The 22,364-nt window shown below is 39.3% G+C and overlaps 1 protein-coding gene across 5 annotated transcripts in view; it reads right to left on the reverse strand.

Annotated features, from left to right (window-relative positions):
* MAP7 (microtubule associated protein 7) overlaps positions 1–22,364 on the reverse strand; it is a 108,764-nt gene that overhangs the window by 83,096 nt on the left and 3,304 nt on the right. For 2 of the 5 annotated variants that reach the window (XM_053972526.1, XM_053972524.1), the window contains exon 1: positions 14,680–15,073. The exons of 1 other annotated variant lie outside the window; for it this stretch is intronic. In XM_053972526.1, the coding sequence (XP_053828501.1) occupies positions 14,680–14,809 (130 nt within the window). In that variant the 5' untranslated portion in view covers positions 14,810–15,073. Of the gene's footprint in view, positions 1–14,679; positions 15,079–22,364 lie in introns of those variants that run through there. 2 more of the 5 variants (XM_053972525.1, XM_053972529.1) reach the window with 2 other exon arrangements.

Consider the following 22,364-nt stretch of genomic DNA (forward strand, 5'->3'; position numbering starts at 1 on the left):
TTATAGTTCTACTATTTTGAAATATGATGTGACAGCAGGATGTACAGGCCCACCAATAATTCAGAAGATAAACAGATCTGGGATTCAAAGGCTGATGAGAAACTTGCACCAATTTCTTCAAGGCAACTTGAGGTACTATACTTGTCCTTGGGAGCGTTCTCATTCTTTGAAATGGATATTGTATGTTTATTTTTTTCAAGCAAGAATTAGACCACTAATTGTTTACTTGCAAAATGCAGTTCAGTTCAATAAAGCAAGAGAGATCCAGAGAGGGCAATAAGTGCTTTCAGTCCATTAACAAGAGAAGAATATAAGTGTTTTAAGCATAGTCCGATTTGCTACTTTTTCAATTACTTTGCTTCAGAAGAATGACAACAGGGACAAAGTTGGCCCAGCCTTTTTAACAGTGTTGTACAAGCCTAAGCATGCATCTTCTTGCCAGACATCTTTAAAATTCTCCACAGATAGCTCTACTTAGGACAAACTGAGTTCTGCACTACTCATGAGTTACAACTACACAGGGCAGAATTACAGTTGTGCAAAACATTTGCAGCTCTGAAAAGAGTAAACCATTCAATTGCATTCAATTCAAAACTATCCAATTTTAAATATTTCAAGGTCAATAAGTCTTGTTTTTATTTCAACTCCTATTCAGAGAATTTATTAAAAGACCTTTGGAAAAGGTTTTAAAAACCATAGGAAAGGAATATACATGACATCTAGCTTTTCAGTGCTCATAAACAGAAGCACCTAAGTCCTTTACTAGGTGGCCTTCAACTGATACCATGGGATAACTTTCCAGTTGTGACAGCTGACTACAAAAATCAGTGTCCATCTATTTGTAGAATTAACTACAGCAGGTAATAGCCTAGCTGAGCTTTTTTCCCCACTCTCTTAGAAGGAAAGTACTTGACACAACAGAGCAAGAACAGGCTCTAGAAACCCTGTCTACAAGCTTTGTGTTTCATTTTGCCAAAGCCTGTGATGCAATCAATAGTGTAACCTCTTTCCACACTCCTCTGGCATTAATAATCTGCCTATGTCTGTATTTGTTTAAGGATTTAAAAAAAAAAACCCTCAAAACAAACCATACCCCATCTCCTCCATAGATAAGTGTTCCTACTTTGTTTACCTGGGGGTAAAGGAATGGTTTAGCAATATTTACCTATTGTTCTTTCTCAAATAATCTATTTCAAGTATTGGAAGTGTTGGTAATGATGCCTCACAAGCATCTATGTCACAGTATGTGGGTGAAGAGTAGTACCCTACTTGCTCAAGGGCAGATACAGGGACAAAGGCTTCTCTTCATATCAAAAGCACTAAGCACATAACCACAGCACTGCTCTGTACTTTGCCATAGCAGTCAGCATCAATCCTTGCTTGGAAAGCTCTGACACTAAGATATCCTCCAAAAGGTACCCACAGCCAGCAGAAATACAAACACCACTGATGAAAAAAGTTTAGCCAATAAGCTTCACCAAAATCACAAATCACACTATAACATGCTAGAATGTCTTACCCAGGTGGAACAGGGAATGGAAATACTTAAAAATTTGTTATTTCCCAGGCTGACCAGGCAGCTCTGTGTCTACAAAATTTACCAAAAGATACTCAAACTGCATAGAAGATGTTGTACATATCTCCATCTGTTGTACATATCTCCATCTCAAGTCTATGAATAGGCAGTCAGATGCAGTAGCAGCAGAGCCAGCAAACCAGCCTGGCAGGCAACCCCCATTTCCCTCTGCTTGGCCACCAGCAACTCAGCACACAGAGCTCTTGGCTCTACTGGCACGTGACAGGCAGAGCTCAGAGCACCATGACCATCACGCCATGCAAGTGTCCCATTAAAGCAGCCCCACTCTGCAAGCAGCAGTGTGTGAGCAGCTCTGACCGGATACAAGCCATGCCAGCCCAGCCTGGTCACCGAGTACAGCACCAGGAAACAGCAGAAAAGGCACAACTGCCAATTAACATTAGCCTCAACGCTCCACTTACTCAGCAGCCAGTTGTATTCAACACAAATTAGCTTCTCTTTCAGTACAAAGTCCCAATTAATCTTAAAGGCATGCAGGACACCATCAGACTCCTGATTTTCCTAATTTTATTTTTCTCCCTTTAAAAAGCAAAGCATAAAACATAATCCAACATTGCACTGCTTTGTAGTGCAGCACAAAACGAAGGTATTTGGAACGTTGCTTTAGCATTTATAATTGCACAACAGTGTGTTATATAACAGAAAAGCCAGATCTCATTGGATTTTCCCATTTAAAGATCCAAGAGTGCAATAGAGAGCAGACGTTTAAGCACATGCACAGAGTGATTTCACATCTTTTAATACCTACAAGTAGCAGAGTCTTCTCAAAAATTTACAGGCAAAACATGTTATTAAAAAAAGTATTTGTGATATGCACCTCACAAACATATATATGTTATGCTCCATATTAAATCCTTCTGGAAGATACAATAAATGCTGGTTTTACTTAAAGAACATTTAAGCAAAAGGAAAGTCTGACAAAAAGAAAGGGAGAAAACCTTGTGCAGAGAATGGAAAGTAGGTGCACTGTTGCTCAGCCAGTAAGTAATTACAACCTCTTTGGCTGACTGTTTTTCCATGAAGTAATATTCAATAATCCCTACACAGCATGGGAAAGCTCTCATTATAATCACTATTGTCAGGATGTTCTGCAAAAACAAGCTCCCTCTCCCCAGAGAGGGAAACAGATACTGTTCTTCTAAGTGCTACTAGACATTATATTTTTTCTGTAAGTCACATGAATTTCCAAGTGAAAAGGCAGTCGTTGCAGCACAGGTCTCAGAGGGACTGTTAATCAATAACTGGTTATTTTCCAATAACCAGTCTCAGAAGGCAGCAGCTTTAAAACTGAAAAACAAGCTTTCCTCAAGTGAAGAACATGCCTCAGTTATTAATAAATATATTGTTATGCTATCTGGACAAAAAAATTTCACGGGGATATGTAGTGACAGGACAAGGGGGAATTGGCTTCAAATTGAAGGAGGGTAGGTTTAGAGTAGATGTTAGAAAGGAATTCCCCACTGCGAAGGTGGTGAGGCACTACAACAGGTTGCCCATGGAAGCTGTAGATTCCCTGTCCCTGGAAGTGCTTAAGACCAGATTGGATGGGCCTTCTGAGCAACCTGGTCTAATGGAAGGTGACCCTGCCGAGCGCAGGGGGGTCAGAACTACATGAGCGTTAAAGTTCCTTCCAACCCAAAGCATTCTGTGATTCTCTTGACTTCTATAATTCTCACTCTTTCCCATCCTCCTAGCTTGGTGTACTTCCACACTACCTAAGTCCACCAAAAGTGAGGTCAGGTTGGATATTTTGTGAAGAGAATTTGCTGACAATAAGGATAGCAAAAGTCCTTCAAAAGTAAGCAAATGCCTCCCCCTCTCCTCAGACAAACATTATAATAGGTTTTATAACCACAGAGGAAAATACAAAATCTTACTCTTCTTAAAAGTATTGGATTCTGTTTACTTCAAACAGAAGTTACTAACAGAACATCCCAATTATAAGCATGCAGTAACTCTATCAATCCACTATGTTTTAAGAAATATCTTGGCTCACTCCAAGCATAAAACGTGTTACCAACCCCAGAAATGTAGAAGTGAACCTTCTCATGAAGCTGCTCCCTACCTTGTTTCCTTCTAAATTTATGTTGGCTTATATAATTTCAAGAGCAGAGGTCTGCTTATGTGACTCATTGGATGAAGTGTATTAAATCATACTCCTTAGAGCCATGAAAAGGCCTCCAAAAGTGAATGGAAGAAGGAGCATAAGCTCTCTCCCTAACACAGACTCTCTTGCTTCTGAAAGCTCCCGGGAACTTATCAGGTCACGTTTACAAACCCATATTGCTGTTTCCCCTACTTAAAAAATAAAAAAAAGAACAAAACCAACCACACCTTCCACACAAAAAAGCCAGAAACACAGAAGAGGCCAATGACATCTTAAAAGTACCCCTGCCCAAGAACTCTACTGAAAACTGGCTGGCAGAGTTTGACATCAGCAAAATTTTGTGCCTTGATGCAGAGAAAAAAAAAAAAAAAAAACACCTCAGTTTAACCATCTGGGACTAGATTTTAGGGATAAGAGCTTGCTACTGGCAATTATCTAGATCTTTTTGAAAAGAAATCCAAGGACAAGTTTAAGAAAAGTCCATACTCCAAGCCTGTAGTATAAAGAAAGACTAAACGGCAGCACTTTCTCAAAGTGTAAGCTAAATCTTCATGGAGATTACTGAAGAATTCCCTTAAAGGAAACTGCTAGTAGCAGCAAAACACACTGAACTGTTTACAGTCAGGCAAGAGCAGGGCCTGTTTGCAGAGCTAAAAATGAGCAGAAAGCAGCTCTGCAAACCTTGGGGTCAGGGGCCTTTTCAGAACTGCAACACAATTATCATGGAGATGCTGTCTTCACTTCTCAGGAAAGGAAGATCAAACCATCATCCTATCACCTTAAACATTTCAGTCCTGGAATGCTGCGCATCATGCAGACGCCACAAACATACGAAATCTGAAAGGAATTTTAAAAAAGCCTAACCAAAACAGGAGGCATCCACAAGCATCTCTGTGTGGTGTGTGAGCACCCCAGTCTGCACAGTACTGCTTTGCTTTGCATCAGTTACTGACTACAAAGATTTAAGTTGAACATACTGGTGAAAAGTCAGGCTGTGCTGCATGCAGCCTTCAGTGACACTGAGCATGTGAGGTATGGCTTACAGCAGCATAACTCTACCTAACTCACAGGGATGGTGAGGTTCATAGAAACTCCCTGGACACAAACTATGATAATTGTGTTTCCTAAAACTGACAATAACCTGGTAGAGAAAAATACTAGCACAAAAGTAATACATTACAGCGTAAGTCAGAAAAAACCAAATTGGAAGTGTAAGAACATATCAAAACAGTGATAACCCAGGCATAACAAGCACAAACTACTTGGTCTGCAGCCTGGTTTTATTGCCAATACCTCACTCAGCAGCTGGTTGTTGCTGTCCTTTTCTGGTTTACAGATGGCAACTGCCATCTGCTTTTATTTTTACCTCTTATTTTGCAGTTCAGACTGCAACTAAACACATCACTACCATAGTTAGGTGGCTAGAACAGGTTCCTTGTGTTTAGAAAAACCCAACAAAACAAAACGTATTTTTTCTTCCTTTGCTGCGGGGAATAAGAGTGAGGTAAACACATTTTCATTTTTCTAGTGAAAGGAAATGCACACAAAAAGTGAAAGTAGCATTATCTAGAATTTGTATGGACTGCATGTACATGCAGGGTGTACATTCCTCAATGAAAGCACTGTTACGATTAAGGAGAAATGACAGGCAAGAAAGTTCATCAGATTGTTTTCCACCACACTGCCACTCCTGCACTACAAACTAGCGCAAACTCCACTGACATGACATCTCTGTCTTCAGAAACAGCTCAGATGTGTTTGGTGTGATTTGTGGTGTCTTAGCATACAAGCCAAAATTCAGTACTGTAATTTTCACCAGTGCATTTAGTCAGCATGAAGGTGATGAGGCAATTCACTTTGAATAAAGGAAAAAAACCATAAAGCTAGAACTGGCTGTGTGAAAGAACAACTTCTTATGTCAAGGGCGGGTAACTGGATAAACCTGCATTTCCAAAACAGCTTTCAGAAAAGCTTCCTGAAGCAGAATTGAGAAACAAGATAGCTTTGTACAGTAAGATACAAGAGTATGAATCAAGTTCTGTCAGCACTTCTATAATACGCCTTGCCTATGCAGGAGTTTAAAATGAAGCTGAAAAAGATCAGGAATTCAAGAAGGAAAAAAAAAAAAACCCAACCCAAGCCTCTTCAGCACATTTAACAAAATGTTCTAGAGTATCATGAGATTTTAGATCGAGGATCCTTCACTGGGCTTTCAGCTGGTCAGACTGGCTGCCTAGGACATCAGCACTACAATCATATTCCCAGCAATCAAATCAGCACTCGGGCGTCGTACAGAAAACTTTGTTTTGAAAGTGTTACTTCCTCAATCCTATTCCTTATTTCCTCCCAGGAGAAGGATGATAAAAATTCTTCCTAATGTTTTCTCTGTCATTGACTATCCTTGGATCTTTCAGAGAGCATCCCTGTTCTTGATTAGGAAAGAGCACTTTTTTAGCACAGCATACGATGCAATTGGAGGTGAGTATGGCACTATGCTGCAGCAAAGCTCTTCTGAAGACAAAATTCACCAGCTGAAGCATTTCGTGCAGAGGTGTGCTGTGGCACCAGCCTCATTCCATAGCCCGTCAATGCTAAACAAAAACCCAGTGGCAGAGCACAAAAGAGATCTGTGAGCAGTTGTGCCTTGTGTGCCAGACTGTAGAAGGACAATTGGTCCTATGTCAGCTTCAGATATAAGAAGAAGACTCAGAAGAATGTTGACAGTGAAAATCAATCAACCTCTGTGTGAAGAGCTCAGACTGGAGTGGTGTGAAACAAAAGAAATAAAGACTGATGAGCAGGTGGCCAGCAACCGACCCGCAAATTCAGTCTCTAAGTACATTGAGTCCCTTCTGGGAACTCTAGTACTTTGACCATTTCTCCTGGCTTCTTGAGGGTTTTGGATAACTCTCAGAACAGGAGGCAGAAGAGTCAGTTTGCCTAGGAATTAAGCTGATTGTAGATCTGGCCTCCAACATGCACTATCAAAGACCACTTTTAGAGACCAGTTGAAAATCCACAAATGTGAGTTCTAACGGGAAACTCCTGCTTTCCCTCAAGCCATCTCTACAGACACTAGTACCAGAAAAGAAAGAATGCTTCATCTAACTGAATTTTTATTCCTGTGTGATAGGCATCAACTGGAAGACCTCTATAATTTGCAATCTCTGCTACTTGCCACATTTTACGTCTCAGCAGATACCTGTGCTTGATTTGTTCCAACTCTTAATTCCAAACCCAGTTTCTTCTTGTTGACAACTACACAGATAAACTGCATAAAAATGTGCAAAAATATAGCTGATCCCTGAGAAAAACTGTTTCCTCCAGAGAGCTGAAGAGCAAAACTAGGCTTCAACAGATCTGAAACAACTGAATGAAAATCTGTTAGTCCAGAATAAAAGGGAACAAAAACTTCAACAGACAATAAAAGGCAATCTTGTACCACCATCCCATTAAAGCTACAGAAGGTATTAATCTACTTCAAAACAACTCAGAGTTCCCCAGCAGAAAAACACACAGTATAGCTACAGGCCTGTGCCAGTAGTGACAAAACAGTTCAGTTTTCCACTGGTATAGCCTGTTCCAAACCCCTTGTCTCCTCCACTACAACAGGGACACAATTCTGCTTTCTGGAGAAACCTGAATCCAGGTTAAGCTGCAGTGACCTGCCTTCTGGAACTTTGTTTACTCTAGCCATTATCAGCAAGTTAATCATTTAAAGGAGAAAGTGAAGCTAGCATTCAAATGGTTCTCCTCTGAAACTGCCAGCATAAAAAGAAAACTTATACCATCTGCATGCTACCCCTAGTCATTCCTCCCTTGAATTTGACTAAGCAGTTAAGGCTATGTCTATACACTAAGATGGGGCTTGGGACAATTTAGTTATTTAACGGCTCTCATAGTCAGACATATAAATCAATGAGAGTTTTATGCAGTATTTAGTAAATGTGATTCCACTCCACTGAAAAAGAAAAATAATTTACTTCAAGCAGCAAGTCTTCAAAGCCCAAGTTTTAGAATATTCCCTAATTTCATTTCTGATATTTCATCTGCATTTTTATTTGCTTATTAAACATTGTCCCTTAGCATCTCTTACATTCATTATACAAATCTGACCCACAGACAATGTTCACTCAAACCATGCTTCAACTCAATGCATCTAAAACTCCTGAATTTCAAGCAGTGCTTGGCTGCAAAAACAGTGCACTATGAGATGCACCTTCAGTGACTGAAGGCAGTTCATTAAAACAGAGCAAATTGCATCAATCATTGTGGTATTTGTTCTGGAATATAACTGTTGTGGTCTGAGGTTGGGTAGACTAGATTAAATAATACCATAGCATGTCTCACCAAGCAAACAAAAAATCCCACATCCACAAATCACTTCTGAAGAGACTTCTGATAATACCATGAGACTCTTTTGAGACGCTATCATTCAGAACTCTTAATTCCCAAATAACAGAAAAACAAGGTCTCCAGTTGTAAAATACAGAGTGAATTTAAAGAAGCCAGAAAAAATTTAAAAGGCAGAAAAATTACTCTGTAGGTAGATGAGAAAGCAAAGAACGCACACATGTGAGCTTGTGTAGGAAGAAAAATTATGTACTCCCACTGAATCAGCTGATCTTGGTAATACATAGAGCTCCATCACCACTCATGGCCACAAGCAATGCTCTAGGCCAGTGCTCATTAATTTCTCTGGAGTTCAATATGACAAGCAAAAGCTTTTCCCTTAAAAATAAATTCAGACTGCTACATACCTGGGTACAAAGCCAACTTAGAGGGAGTGAACAGATACAGCAGTTTCTGAGCAAGCTTTGCAAACAGCAGCAAGAGCTCTTGACAAAACCACAATCACAAAAACATCAGGGGACAGAAGTGCAACATATTTCTTTTAAAAACATGAGCTTAGCTATTCCCTCAATTTTTCACTGCAAAATAAAAACATGGTAGTACCTAGGTGTGTGTAATGCAGTACAATAGGACAGAGAAATCCATTTCTTCTGCTGTCAACTTATTCCAAAGGAGTGTTACTGTATAAAGTCCTCAAAATAATATTATTTGCATATTTTCAGGGAGAAAACAATGCAACAAGACCTCAGAGAATTTCAGGATTCTTGGACAGATCTATCACTTCCCAGGTTTCTCTTTTTCCCCATAAGAAATGGCCATGGACCTACATTCATTCCCTTTACATTTATTTTCCATACAGAATCACATACCAAATTCCAGGCTTCTAAAGTCACGACTTTTACAGAGGTAATAGTGAATAGGGAAAAACTCCACTGCTTGCTATCAATCTTTCATGAGCTTTCTTGAAAGTTATATCTCAAATAAACTGAACACCAATCTTTTTGCAGCTTCAACAAGCATCCTGTCCTGCAAGTACAGTAGTCAAAGGTTGCATCGTGTTCTTATCACCTGCTGAACACTGTGTTATCACTTAGATCTTGGTTGAAATAACCCCATTTACTTACAAAAGCTATTTGCAAAATTCAGTCTTTCCTTAAAAGGGATTTTTCTAGTTCACATACCAAGTTCAACTGAATGTACCTTAACAAATAACTTAAAACTTTCAAAACTATCAACATCGTACTTTTTTTCTTACTTTTGTCATCAATGTACTCAATGTCGAGTATGCTCCCTGAGTACATGAATAGACCACAGGCTGTTTCCGCCCCAAAATGCAGTCACCAAAAGAACTGAACACAATCCTCCAGAATCAGCTGTGGAAGCCTCTTCTCACAGGGCTGAGCTAAAAGCGTAAGATGATTCTCACCCGGCAGAGATAAGCACTCTCAGTAATCCCAGCACACACTTTGATGAACGGGCTTTGTTACAACACAAGCCAAGTGCTCAGACCTTGGACTTTCTCTCTGAAAGCCAGAGGGACTGAACAAATCAGATTTGCTCTACTGGTTTGTAGACACATTCCCTGCTATCCCCCAGACTTACAGCTTAGTCTCTTTGCTTTACTGCTTAAAAATTACTTCATGTTAGGATAGCTTTGTCATGGTTAAAAATGGGATGCTTCCTGGTACCTACAGCTATGAATGGGGAGTCCCTACAAACAGAGGCAGCAGTTTCCTGAAAAAAACACAAGTTCCTTTTGTACCCCCAACAGCTACACTGTAAGCAATGAATATAGGGCTTTTTAAAGAATATACCTCACAGATGCTTTGAGAGGCATTTTAAAAGACCTCATTGCAATCTACAACTGCCATGTGAGGTGACCAATTCTATGGTGACCAATTACAGGACCTGAGGGAATGGCCTGAAGTTGTGTCAAGGGAGGCTTAGGTTAGAATCAGAAAAAGGTTCTTCACCCAGATGGTGGTTGGGCACTGGAACAAGCTCGCCAGGGAAGTAGTCACAGAACCAATCCTGATGGAGTTTGAAAAATGTTTGGACAATACACCTGGGGACATGATGCAATTCTCAGAGATGGTCCTGTGATGGGCCTGGAGTTGGACCCAATGATCCTTGTGGGTCCCTTCCAACTCACCTTTTTCCTGTGATTCTGTAAATAAATGTCCAGAAGAATCACAGATACTTTTGGAGCCCTCTTCTCCTGGCCTTGGCTAGCAGAAAGAAAGGCAGTGCACAAACATAAGCAGAACCCACTGGAATGTGCAGGACACCAGACCACACTGTCCAGGTTCTCAGCCCTGCCCCTTTACACAACCAGCATCGAAATGAGAATTGGTTCCTTTCCTTCCCTTCCACTCATTTTGCCTCAAATGCAGATGGGAAAGATAGGGCTACACATTGTCAGAAAAACCTCCAGTACTTGATTTTGATAAGCCAGTTCATCAGCCTTTAACAATTGGTCACTGTTTTGCCCCAAACAAACAGGAGGTCAGCCTCCTAACCAGCATCAAGAGGCCCCATTGAGAACCAGCATCCCAGGCAGTTTTGCTGGTTTAAAGTGTGGTAAAAGCCAGAGACTCTGCTGTCATTCTGGATCCTGCCTGAGGCTCTGCAGCGTGGGATAAAATTACATTTCCACACCCCATGCAATACCTGTTCTGTAAGTATACAGTTTCAGTTTCCAGGACTATCAGCTTAATGTCCTTGAAGATGCCAAGTTCCCTTTTCTTTCAGGTATCTTAAGTTTGCTTTGGGTATAGACACACAGTAACAACACAGACACACAGACAACAACTGAACTAAAAGACAATCTAAGTCTAAAAAAAATATGTATGTTTCACTAAAACATGCAGAACATGGTAACTAAGTACCCAAACAGTCACGATAGAAGAAATCTCCTCCATCCCTCTGGAAGAACAAAGCTTTCACCTGAAATGAGCAGTATGCACAAACATTACCAGCCACACAACAGTGGCAAAATCTGCTGGTGATCACTGACATCACTGTCATTCACCAAAGGACTGGAAAAAGCCCTTGTTTTCAAGAGGACAAAGAATCCGTGCTACTGTTCAGAAAGCTAAGGCATGTATGTGTAGCTTGGTATTAGCAATACTCATCAGATTAGAGGTACCCTTCCTTGATCAGTTTTAAATAAGCAGGATAGTGAAGGATTCCACAGCTAAATTGAGACTTTTTATTAATTTGTCACAAATGTCGTAACTATTTCAGTTATTAAGTAATCAAATCCATAACCCAGAAACATAAGCATTGCTTTTCCAGCCTCATCAAGTGATAGTTTTAGAAACACATTATCAACAGTTGAGAAGGTCCTCCTCCTAAGAGGAAGGAGAGGAGGCATCACTTTAAAATTCCATAAAACTGAGTAAGGTTTTAAGACTACATCCAAAGAGCACAAAATTAACAGAGCAGAGGAGGGAAATCTTCTAAGGCAGACTGAATTGTTTGTGCCTGAATTCAAGGAATGGCTGAAGCTGAAATTCACACACAGGATGGATACCTATAATTAAACACTAATCTACTCAATATCTTTGTGATTTATGTACTGAACCACATACACACATTCTCTTCAGTCACAGAAACAATATCTGTTTTACTACACAAGCTTTAAGGAAACATTAAGGCTATTAAGTGTGTAGTTCTCTTCCTGTTTTGCCTGGTTTCTTTGTGAATATAACTGCAGAACTGCAGGAAAGCTGGTAACAAAACCAAAACCCAATTCAAGTGCAGAATAAGCTTCTGTAAACCCATAGAAATTGTATTTGAAGAGTGCATTATGTAGCAAAATTCCTGTATGTTATAACAGGAAAGGATAATAAATCCTGTTAATAAAGGTAAAAAAGGATATTCAAAGTAATTGTTATTTGCACTCTTCTACTACACAACAGGATCTCAAGACCCTGAAATTGTGGGTGCCATACAGACATATAACGAATATGCAGGCCTTGTTCCAAAGCCAAGAGGAAGAAAGGAAGTTAAAATATTTGTTGAAAAAGCACTAAATACAGTTCACATCAAAGCAAAGGAAAAATCAGGAGCACATGGCTATAAAGGTCACTGCATGCTTTTAATATCTCCAACATTGTCATTATTTGTTTTCACTGGAGAAACAAACTCATTTTGCCTACCAGATGCCTCCAATTACAATGCAGACAGCCAGACAAGCGAAGGAATGGCCAATACTAAAATAAATTTACAGAAAACCTCACAAAGACCAGCCACTTTAAGATCCACATAAATATTTGTTTCCCGGATCACAAAAACAACTCTCATAAAAAGTCTAATCAAGCTTTAGTGGTCTGAGAAGACCTCAACTATGAAAATATTGATTATTTTAAATCTTGTGATGATATTCAAATACTCTTAATGGAGGAAGGAACATCTTTATTTTGGAGTACCAGATCCATTAAAGGCCTCTTGGGTTTTAAACTGCTGTACAAAGACAGGTCCAGCATAATAACAGAAACTGCAGATGAAGACATTTAGCCCATCTCCCACAAAGACGACCCTGACTTAAGAATGTGCTAGAGAGAGAGAAAAAAATAAACATCTCAGTAGCTGCAGGTGCTTGCTGAGCAAAAACAACAGGTAAAGAACTAAGAAAGGCAAACCCTGTAAAGAAGCAAGAGAACAAGAGACAGTAAAGATTCATGAAAGCCCATGTGAGTCCATGACCCAGTCAGAGCTGCACTGGAGCGACCTTTCTTGGTACCAGGTGAGAAGAACAGCACCCTGAGTACATGCATTCTCCATTACCTGGCATTCCAGCCTAACCCACCTAATGACTGATAACATTCAAACGTACAGACATAGGTATTTACCCACAGGTATCATTGTGCAAATGGTGTACCGTTCTAGAGACACTATGAGATATTTTAAATATTTAGTAACATGAAAAGCAAACAAATATCATTGCAGAATATTTTGTACCATTTCCTATATTATTTCTCACCAGGAGCAGTCAAGGTAAGCTGACAATTTTTTTATCTTCTTAAAACTGCATGAACTTGTTTGCTTGTTATCTGTGCTACTGTTCACATACATCAGCTTACATTTCACAGCAACAAGAGAAAACAAAGGAATAATCAAACTTCAAATCTCAGTTAAAACAGAGAGGCAAAGGATAAGCACATCTGTATAGCTTCTGCAAGTAGAAAAGAGTAGCTAAGTCAACAAACTGTGGGGAAACTAGCAGTGCCATTGAACAAAACCAGGCAAATTATTGATTTTTAGCTTTATGGACTGTTGACTCTGGAAGTCATCCAGTGGGTGATAAAGGAAAGTAATATGCTTTTTAAAACGTTAAGAACTCAACCTCACCCTAGAATTTGGATCTCCATTTTATATGGACAGTTTCAAATACACAGAAGAGCAGGTAACTGTGTACACAAGACCCTAACATGACAGGCATATTAACAATGACTAGCAATATATGTTTTATCATGAAGCTCTAACTAGTTTTTTACCATTCTGAGGAAAAAAAAGTACAAACTGCAAACCCAAAAAAACCCCACAAACAAAACATGAGTTCTGAATTTGTTTGTAAAAGTGACCAAGCTAGCTACCTTTTTCCTTCAGAAGAAGAAAATAATCAGTTATCTGTAAATTATTCAGAACTAATAAATACACATACAAAAAATTTGTTATTTAAATGCTTTCTAGCCTCTCCTGTTACATGGTAGAATGGTAATAACTGAAATTTAAAACAGTGTCTTGAGGCTACAAACATTTGTTTTGTAAACAAGAAATGGTACAATCCACCCTCTGCTCCCTCAAAAAGAGTGCTCATAAACATAGAACCACTTGAAGACACACAAAAAAAAAAGAAATTACAGTCACAATTGTAAGTAGCAGAATCCCTGCCAGACTAAGAGTGTTTAAATACTAGGATCCATGTAGGAAATAGGAATTAAATTATACAAGGCAGACAGTGGCTACACAGGCTTGACAGACCTGCTATAAATCAGTGGCCACCAGCATCCTTCTGCCACCATTGCTTAGCTACTTTAAGCACCGTAAATATTTTTCTTTAACAATTTGTTGGGTTCGTGTTTGGGGTTTCTGTCTGTTTTGTTTTGCTGTCAGGCAAAAAGTCAGCATATTAAGACAATGTGAATTTTTCTATACTCTGCCAAAGGCACACTGCCCCTCCCGCACAAGTGGAAGTATAGACAGTTTCACACTGTCTTTGGCAAAGCTGTCTTCTATAACAGAAGGGCATTGCATTCTGTACTCTCCAAGCCTACCCTTGTTTTTTACAGTTATTTACCCAGACTGTAAACAGAAGTCAAAGTAAACAGACAGAAATTCACTCATGTATTTCTGATGCAGGACCATTACCCCTACCAGAAGAAATGTGATTAATAACTAAAAAGTATTGTTTTCTTCATAGCCAAAGGAGCCAGTTGCATAACAAGCCAGGGGATTTAAATACACCTATCCTGCACAGCACATTTGTGAGTGCCAAACTGCACCAGTCACTTACAGACTCTCTGTAGCACACAGAAGAGCTAATAAAACACTGCTGTGCCTGCTGTGCAGCGTATCCCATAGGCAGCCCTGATTGCAGTGCAGAACAGCAACGTACCTTTCAGTCTTGTGGAATTCCCATTTTTTTGCTGCTCATCTTCTTCATTAATGGTGAATAAACCTGGGGGATTTGGCCTGGCACTTTTCTTCAGTCTCTCTTGTCGGAAGGCAGTAGTTGAACCAGGCATTTTGCTGTTGCCTCTTGCTTATTAAAAAAAAAAGTAAGAAACTCCAGCCCCTGATTAGCCACTAGCTGCAACGCTGTCTGTTCATTTGAGCACTTGTAACAGATCCCCTATGGATAAGCAGTATGCAAACAGCTGACAAATACCAACATTAGTCAGCAGCGAAAGGCTTGCAGTCGTTCCCCTCCTTGAAGAAAAGCCCCAATTAAAGGCACATTGGTTTGGATGCTGCTTTTTGCTGTCTTAACCTGTTCAATCAGATCCCAGCCCACAGCTCCAGGTTCCTTGCAGCAGCACCTTCTTCCAGCTACAGCACACTAAAATATTCAGCACGCAATACAAGAGGAGAAAATATGATACGCCGCTGTTAACAGTTGCCCTGACAACACAGACACATCCTAATCAAAGGAGGGTCTATGAGTGCTGTCTCCTCAGCTGCAGCGAGCCAGCCTTGGGAACGCTGTCTCTTGCACGCTTGTGGAGAGCTGGAAGCACCTCGGCAGCAGGGGCTGCTCCTTCCTCCTCTCCAGGCAGCAGGAGAATGGAGCTGCGGTTGCACAAGCAGATGAACACTGAGTGAAAAGAAGCCTGGTAGGCTCCAGGCATGAACCTGCTTTTTGCTCAGCTCCTCTGCCTATTCATGTTTAGAAATTTTAGCCTAACCTAAAACAATGAGGTTGAGTCGTCTTCTATATTTGCATGTGCTGGGTGTCGTGTGTACCACCGCCCCCCCCACCCCCTTAATCACCTTCCTATGCAGTACATACCTTCTGCATTAGGAATGCATACACCCACAATTACAGGCAGGTGTTGGAACATTCTTTTCCACATGTGAAAACGCAAAAATGAGAATTTCTAGCTTGTGTGGAAAACATGAGGCAACAAAATTCTGAAAATCCTGTACCACGCTACTAGTCTTATAGCACCAACCTTTAACATACACTTTGCAAAATGAGCAAAGTCCAAACAGCCCAGGTAGTTTTAGTTAATTGATTTCCCTCATATGCTGGCATTCTGGATTTTCTTTAGCCATTTACAACACAATGCTTGCTTTGCAATCTGAATGTTTCGTCCTTCACAGCTGCAAATGCTACTATGCAACATGCTTGATTTTTCACCTGAGAGACACCTTAATCTTTATCCGCTTCCACCTCAATTCAGTGTGTGCTCACCATTTCAAAATGCTACCAAAGAAAAACTGCCAGCTTGAATCACTCTATAATTTTAAAAGTACATTCTTTTTCCTCACTTCAGGGTTGTTTTGTTTTGGCTGGTTTTTCATTTGTTTGTTTGTTTTTTAAGGGAATCTTGATGTAACCTGATCAGCCACCACAAGATGGCACAGACATTAGCTGACAAGTCTGTAGGTGGCTCATTGAAAACCGCGAGATACACAGATGTATACGATCACGTCAACGACACAGGTAACAAAACTGAAGACGGGTTGGAATTTATGACATGAACTATGTTGACTGCCACAGTAGCCTGGGATGCTCTTTACAGAGGAATCCTGGATCATGCTCAGCTGGCAGGATAGCTCTGTTCTTGCACATCTCAGGCTCATGAGCCAGGATCACAGCAGATCAAGAAGAACACAGCACCACCTGAAGGCTCAGCTGCACCGATCTTCCCTCTCCAGCACAGCCACAAAACACCCAACCAAAACAGAAGCATTTTGCAGGATCAAGCCCAGAGCCCACCTCTAGTATGTATTTCCTCCTGGCTACATCCTGCCTCTTGGCTACACCTTGGACTCTGGGCGTACACGGAAGCTGTACACGATGACATTTGTCTGCAGTTAGGGAAGCTTTGTACTACAGGGTGTGGACAAAAGAGTAAGGAAAAAAGCTCTAACACAAGCTGCTCTTTGGCTCAGCAATTTGCCTTCTGGCATTTATACAGGCACTACTACTTCATTCCATAAAGAGAAACAGCTTCATTCCTCATATCCCATCTACCTAATGCCTCCCACAAACACTACATAACAGAACACACATCATCACAGAAGGTGGACAGCAGTTAGTACCATCACAACTTTTCATACGTGCCAAGACTTGCAAACAGAACAAAAGTAATAGAAAACAATATTTATATGGCAGCTTCATTAAATATTGCTCCACCCCATTTCACTGCTTTAAGTCATTAAGTAAGGATTTCTACCCTTTTAAAAATTATTTTTCATCACCTTTGATTAGAAACTCCTTAAATAGGCATTTCAAAACATGTAAGAAGTATACAACACACAAAAATACACCTGACTGGAGCAGCTTCCCAGCTTACGAGTATGTTTACTGTTTCAGCATCTCCATTTCCCTGTTACTGAAGGAGTCATGCAAAACAGCTACAGGACTGAGAATTATTTCCTTGGTCCTTGCAGGATCCCCCACACGCACAAGAGTGACTTGCCTTCCATACAAAATGTGGTAATAACCAAGTTTGATGTTTCAGGGGCTGGTGCAGATGGATTTGGGTAATGACACATAGGCAACTGAGGTGTCAGCACAATTTTCTTCCTGTTGACTTACAAATGCAGAGGTGACAGAGAAAAAGTATCAACAGCACATTCAGCTTACACAGCAAGATTTTATTTCAGGGTCCCCTTGGTTAAAAACTATGCCAGCTCACAACATGTTTCCAAATGCCTAATAAAATGCAACCTATTACATATAAAAGACACCTATTATAAAAAAAAAAAAACACCTCATAACTTTAGGCACTTGGGCAATTTTTTTTTTCTGAAAAACATTCCTAAAAATACTATTAAACATACATTAAAGGTACCAGCACTGCGTAAGAGACTGTACTGACAACCCCCTCTTCCTCAATCCACTAGTTTAGGGAAGAAAATAAGTTCCTGAGGTATTCCTAGCAGGAAAGCTTTGCTTATTTCAGCCTTGTCTCATCTACGTGGGAGCTTCTATATGAAAACTGGGATGAAAGCAACATTTCCCTGAGGGAACAAAGGGGTGGATAATTTTAGGAACAAGGCTGTTAAACACTTTAAAAATAAAGACAAAACAAACAATTTTCTTACATAATCCCTATTTATTGATTTCCCTCCCCCCAACCATTAGTCATTCTGCATATTAAAACAATCACAGCTGAACTCTCTTACTGATGGAGTAAGATTCTCTCAAGAGATGGAGTGAGGGCAACTGTATCTTGAGGGCACTGGGTCATTCATGGGTTTTCCTTTTTACAACACCTGCAAACTGATTATCAGACAAACTGTGACACTTAAACACACCCACTGGATTCTATAGGTACAATTACCTGCACAAAACATCATCTGATATGCAGCAGTCTTAAACAGCAACTTGAACAAGGACTATTAGGACACTTATATCATGATATGGGAAATGTAAATATTTATGACAACATGCTGAGAGATGTTTCTGCTTTACCATCAGGTATTAAGACTTGATATCTTTACCTATGAAATGAAAAGGAAGTTGAAGCCAGTCACCATGACTGAACTCCAGATTTAGCATCTTCTTTCATTAACAGGATTATTTAATTCCCTGTAAACTATCCAAACTGTCCATGAAGCTCATTACTGTGATTTAGAGTATAATGAATGGCACATACTTGCATGTATTTTGTATCAAGAAACAGATCAAGTAAGTATATTATTTTAGCATACATTCCTTTACATATTGCCTCTATTTCATTGTTATTTCTGATTTTCTTACAACTGAGAGTTCAGGGCAAAGTAGGTATATATCTTGTATTTTTATGACAAGAAAGGATATAGAATTTTGCTTTGATATTCATGTTTTCCCTGCAGGAAACAATAGGGTTCCATTGGGAACTAGGTTCCAAATGTTTCTTTCTTGGGAAAAAAAAGTCAGGAAAATTCAGTTAAAATCTCCTATCCAATGTTCTGCAAAAACATTACCACAAAAAAAATTCAATGTACCTAATCATCGAAACACACAAATCATATTTTGTATAGATTTTCATATTTTCAATATTAATATCTGTATCAAAAGCTTTTTCTAAGAACTCATTTAAAAATAGGCGGTGCTGTACAATATCTCAAATTTGAATGGATCCATAAAGATCATTAACTCCAACTCCCTATCTCTCACAGGAGTATGTTGGAATACATATACATAAACTAAACTCCAAACTCAATCTATTCCTAGTTTTGTTCAGGAGTCATGTGTCTGTCTTTACTTTCTGCTTCACTAGGTTTTAAATCAGGAAGTCAGGCCTAAAAGATGGAGAAAGTAGGGCTGCTATTTTTTCCCTACTCATATGAGTAAACAGCTATTTACCAAGCATTAAAGGACTGGAAACCTCCTTTTCTATGCCATTTAAATCTAGGACAAAACAAACTAGCTTTAAAAAGACAGGCAGGATTCATCCCCACACCTCACTTCGTGGTTTTTTTTTACAGTTAATTTGGAAATAGCCAAAATAGCCTGTATTTTCTGTATCAGAAAAAACACTTTCTTCCATTAAGTCAACCACTCTCTCAAACACCTAATTTTTTCCACTGCTGCTCTCTATTTTCTCTTCCTTTTACCTCTTGTTTTCCAAAAATGACACATAATAACCTTGTCTTTATAGAGGTTTGTAAATTTCTTATCAAAGATATCTATAAGGCCTCACTTTTATATACAAGATAATAAAGGACCAGCCAATCATTTTTACTACAGTAACTGAATTGTTTTTAAACAACTTCAGTATATAAACATCTGATATAATACTTGATTTATTCTTTTTGCCTTCTTGGAAGGAAAAAAAATGCCCCTTGAATTAATCAGTAAGAATATAAAATGCTAGAGAATAAGAAGGAAAACCTTCTTCCCAGTTTGCTGTCCTCCAACACGCACGGTGCCACACACTGGACCAAGAGCTGTTAAGAACCCTTCAGAAGTGACTAGACAGAAGGTAAGTGTTAGCTGTTTCTCCTTCTGCCAAAGAAATCTAAACCTGTGTGCATTTCCATGCATAGAAAAAATTTATAAGAAGGCTGGAAGCCCCGCCCTATTTCAGTCAAACTCATTCATCACCACAAAAAGGCACATGAACATGAGGAGCTCATCAAGAACTTAAGAGTCTCATCATTCACAAACACTTTCCACACATACATACCAACAAAACAATCAATACAAGACTTACATTAACAAGTCTGTCACATATTTTAATTAAATTGATTTGCATAGCATGACTAATTATAAACATTGCACAGGGCACACCATGATGAATCAAGAACATATTTGATCACTCTTAGTCAACGCTCTTTATTTATATATAACAGAATTATATTGGATCAGACCCTATAGTAGAACATTTAATGTAACTTCAAGCAATGGTCAGTTAAATAAGGAAAGGCAGCAAGGAACTGGGAGTTCACAGGACAGTAGCAAACAGGAATTTAGTAGAAGACAGACGTTATGAATTCTAATTGCCCTACAACTAATAGCCAGAGCAATGTTGTCACTGCTTCTGCCTGGAAAAAAAAAAAAAAAAAAAAAAAAAAAAAAGAGCTTATTTTTTAAAATACCTGGGTTTAATACATGTCAAGACAACAAAGCATTTGTATAGCACTCAAAATTAAGAACACTTACGTACATACTAAGTTTTCAGTAGAAATGAATACTTCAAAGACAAGGCTCCAAGCTTTTTCACAGAAACATGGACATCAAAGAAAATGAACTATGCCAAGACCAAATTAAATATTTTTTCCATTGTTGTATTACTGGCATTAGTATCTGATGGAGGGAATCCTGTGAACTGTGTTAATTACCAGTGCTTTCCTGACATCTTAGTTATGAACATGCTTCTAAGAGGATGACCAAGATGTCTGGGCTTTTGGATAAGGGAGAACAGAGTTTCAGATAAAGAACAAGGAATATTTGGAAACATCAGTAGTTTATTTCTTCCCTCACTAGTCTCACAGTGGCACTCCTTCTGGAGCACAAATCATTCCACCACCTCTCTGAAGAATCTCATTGTTAACAGGAGTCAGGGTTTCTAACTCCACTTATTTGAACAGCAAGGCAGCCTAGTCCTGCATGTCATCTTCGCAGACAACTTACGGTTATTTCCCTTGAACTCTGACAGATCTCCTAGAACACATACTTTCAAGCTTTGTCCCTAAAGCCTACTTGTTTTCATGAAAGCAAATATGGCATGACTTCAGAACCAACAGTAAGGGAGAGTTGCAGAATCAAACCTGAAACCAGTTTCACAAATACACCACTTCTCCTGCATGTGTAAGGTAAAAAAGAATATTATACACACATAGCCTTTTCCACCATAGTTCCTGGCAGGCCACTGCATCTCTCTAATTGAAGTCACATAGATGGGATCCCCTCCCTGAAGGAAGGACAGATACACAAAGAGAGTTAGCACAACAGCAGCAGCACACTGTGGCTTGTATTGTGGATGCAAGCTTTTTTCAAGTGGAAAAGAAAGTATGTTGTTACAGGATGATACAGTATTTGCATAATTGAGGCAATTATTTCTCTGATCATTTAATTACCTTTAACACCACAAACAACTTTCATCTCTAAAGTATTAAAGTTGCTTATCTGGGATAATAATAAAACATGCAAATAAAATAGAAGACAACTCGGAGTACTGTAAATTTACAACATTTTGCAGTTTGAAACAGTACATACACAAGTACATCTCCTTTCAAAATTAAGCCCAAGGAAAACAGCAATGCATATTACTTTAACTAAATTAGTAAAACTTCTCTTTCTGTACTGGAAGTACTGCATAAGCCAGCTGTTTGACCATCACTTAGCAGGCCTGATTCTTCATACACTCATGTATTTTTTTTTTTTAGTGGCAGTGTTTGGCTTTGGGGCTTTTGTGTGGCTGTGTGTGTAGAGTTACTATGGTTTTGAATTTTTTTGGAGGGGTGGATTTTTTTGGACAGGGCTGGATTTTTGTTGTTGAGTTTGTGTTTCTTGTGGCTTGTTTCTCACAGACAACTCTTTTTTTTTTTTTTTTTACACTAGTAATGCTGACTGTAGGTGGGTGGAGAAAGACAGCCTGACTCCCATTACACAATAAGCACATAAAAAGGCTCGTTCAAACTTTTCCATAGTGTGTAGTCCTTGCACAGACATTACTTGACCAATTAGAGATACCCAGACACAGTACTTGAACAGCTTTCTAAAGTTGAGGGATGCCTTCTATGAGGATTTTAACCTAAATTTAATTTAGTTGTATCATTTTCATTCTACAAGGTATTGATAAATCTGAGTCTATGTATATTCAGTACTGCCTCAAAGATCGTTAATGTGGGACCAAAGATATAATCATAGGCTCTGATACACAATTTCATAGCTTGAATAGGTTTTCATCAGAGAGGTGGCAATAGAAGAATTGCAGATACACAATTTATATATTAAAAGACACAAAGGATTCGCACTGTGCTAACATGTAGATAATCACAGATGGAAATTAGAGCACACCCACCACACACAAGCATCAACACTTGCAGCATTTTTGAGCACACACCCTCTCAGCAGTCCCCATTTCCCCACACCCGGCGCTCCCACAGTCCCTGTTTACGGTACGGATGAGCACAAGG

Source organism: Vidua macroura, chromosome 3 (assembly GCF_024509145.1).
Source record: "Vidua macroura isolate BioBank_ID:100142 chromosome 3, ASM2450914v1, whole genome shotgun sequence".
Taxonomy (NCBI): domain Eukaryota; kingdom Metazoa; phylum Chordata; class Aves; order Passeriformes; family Viduidae; genus Vidua; species Vidua macroura.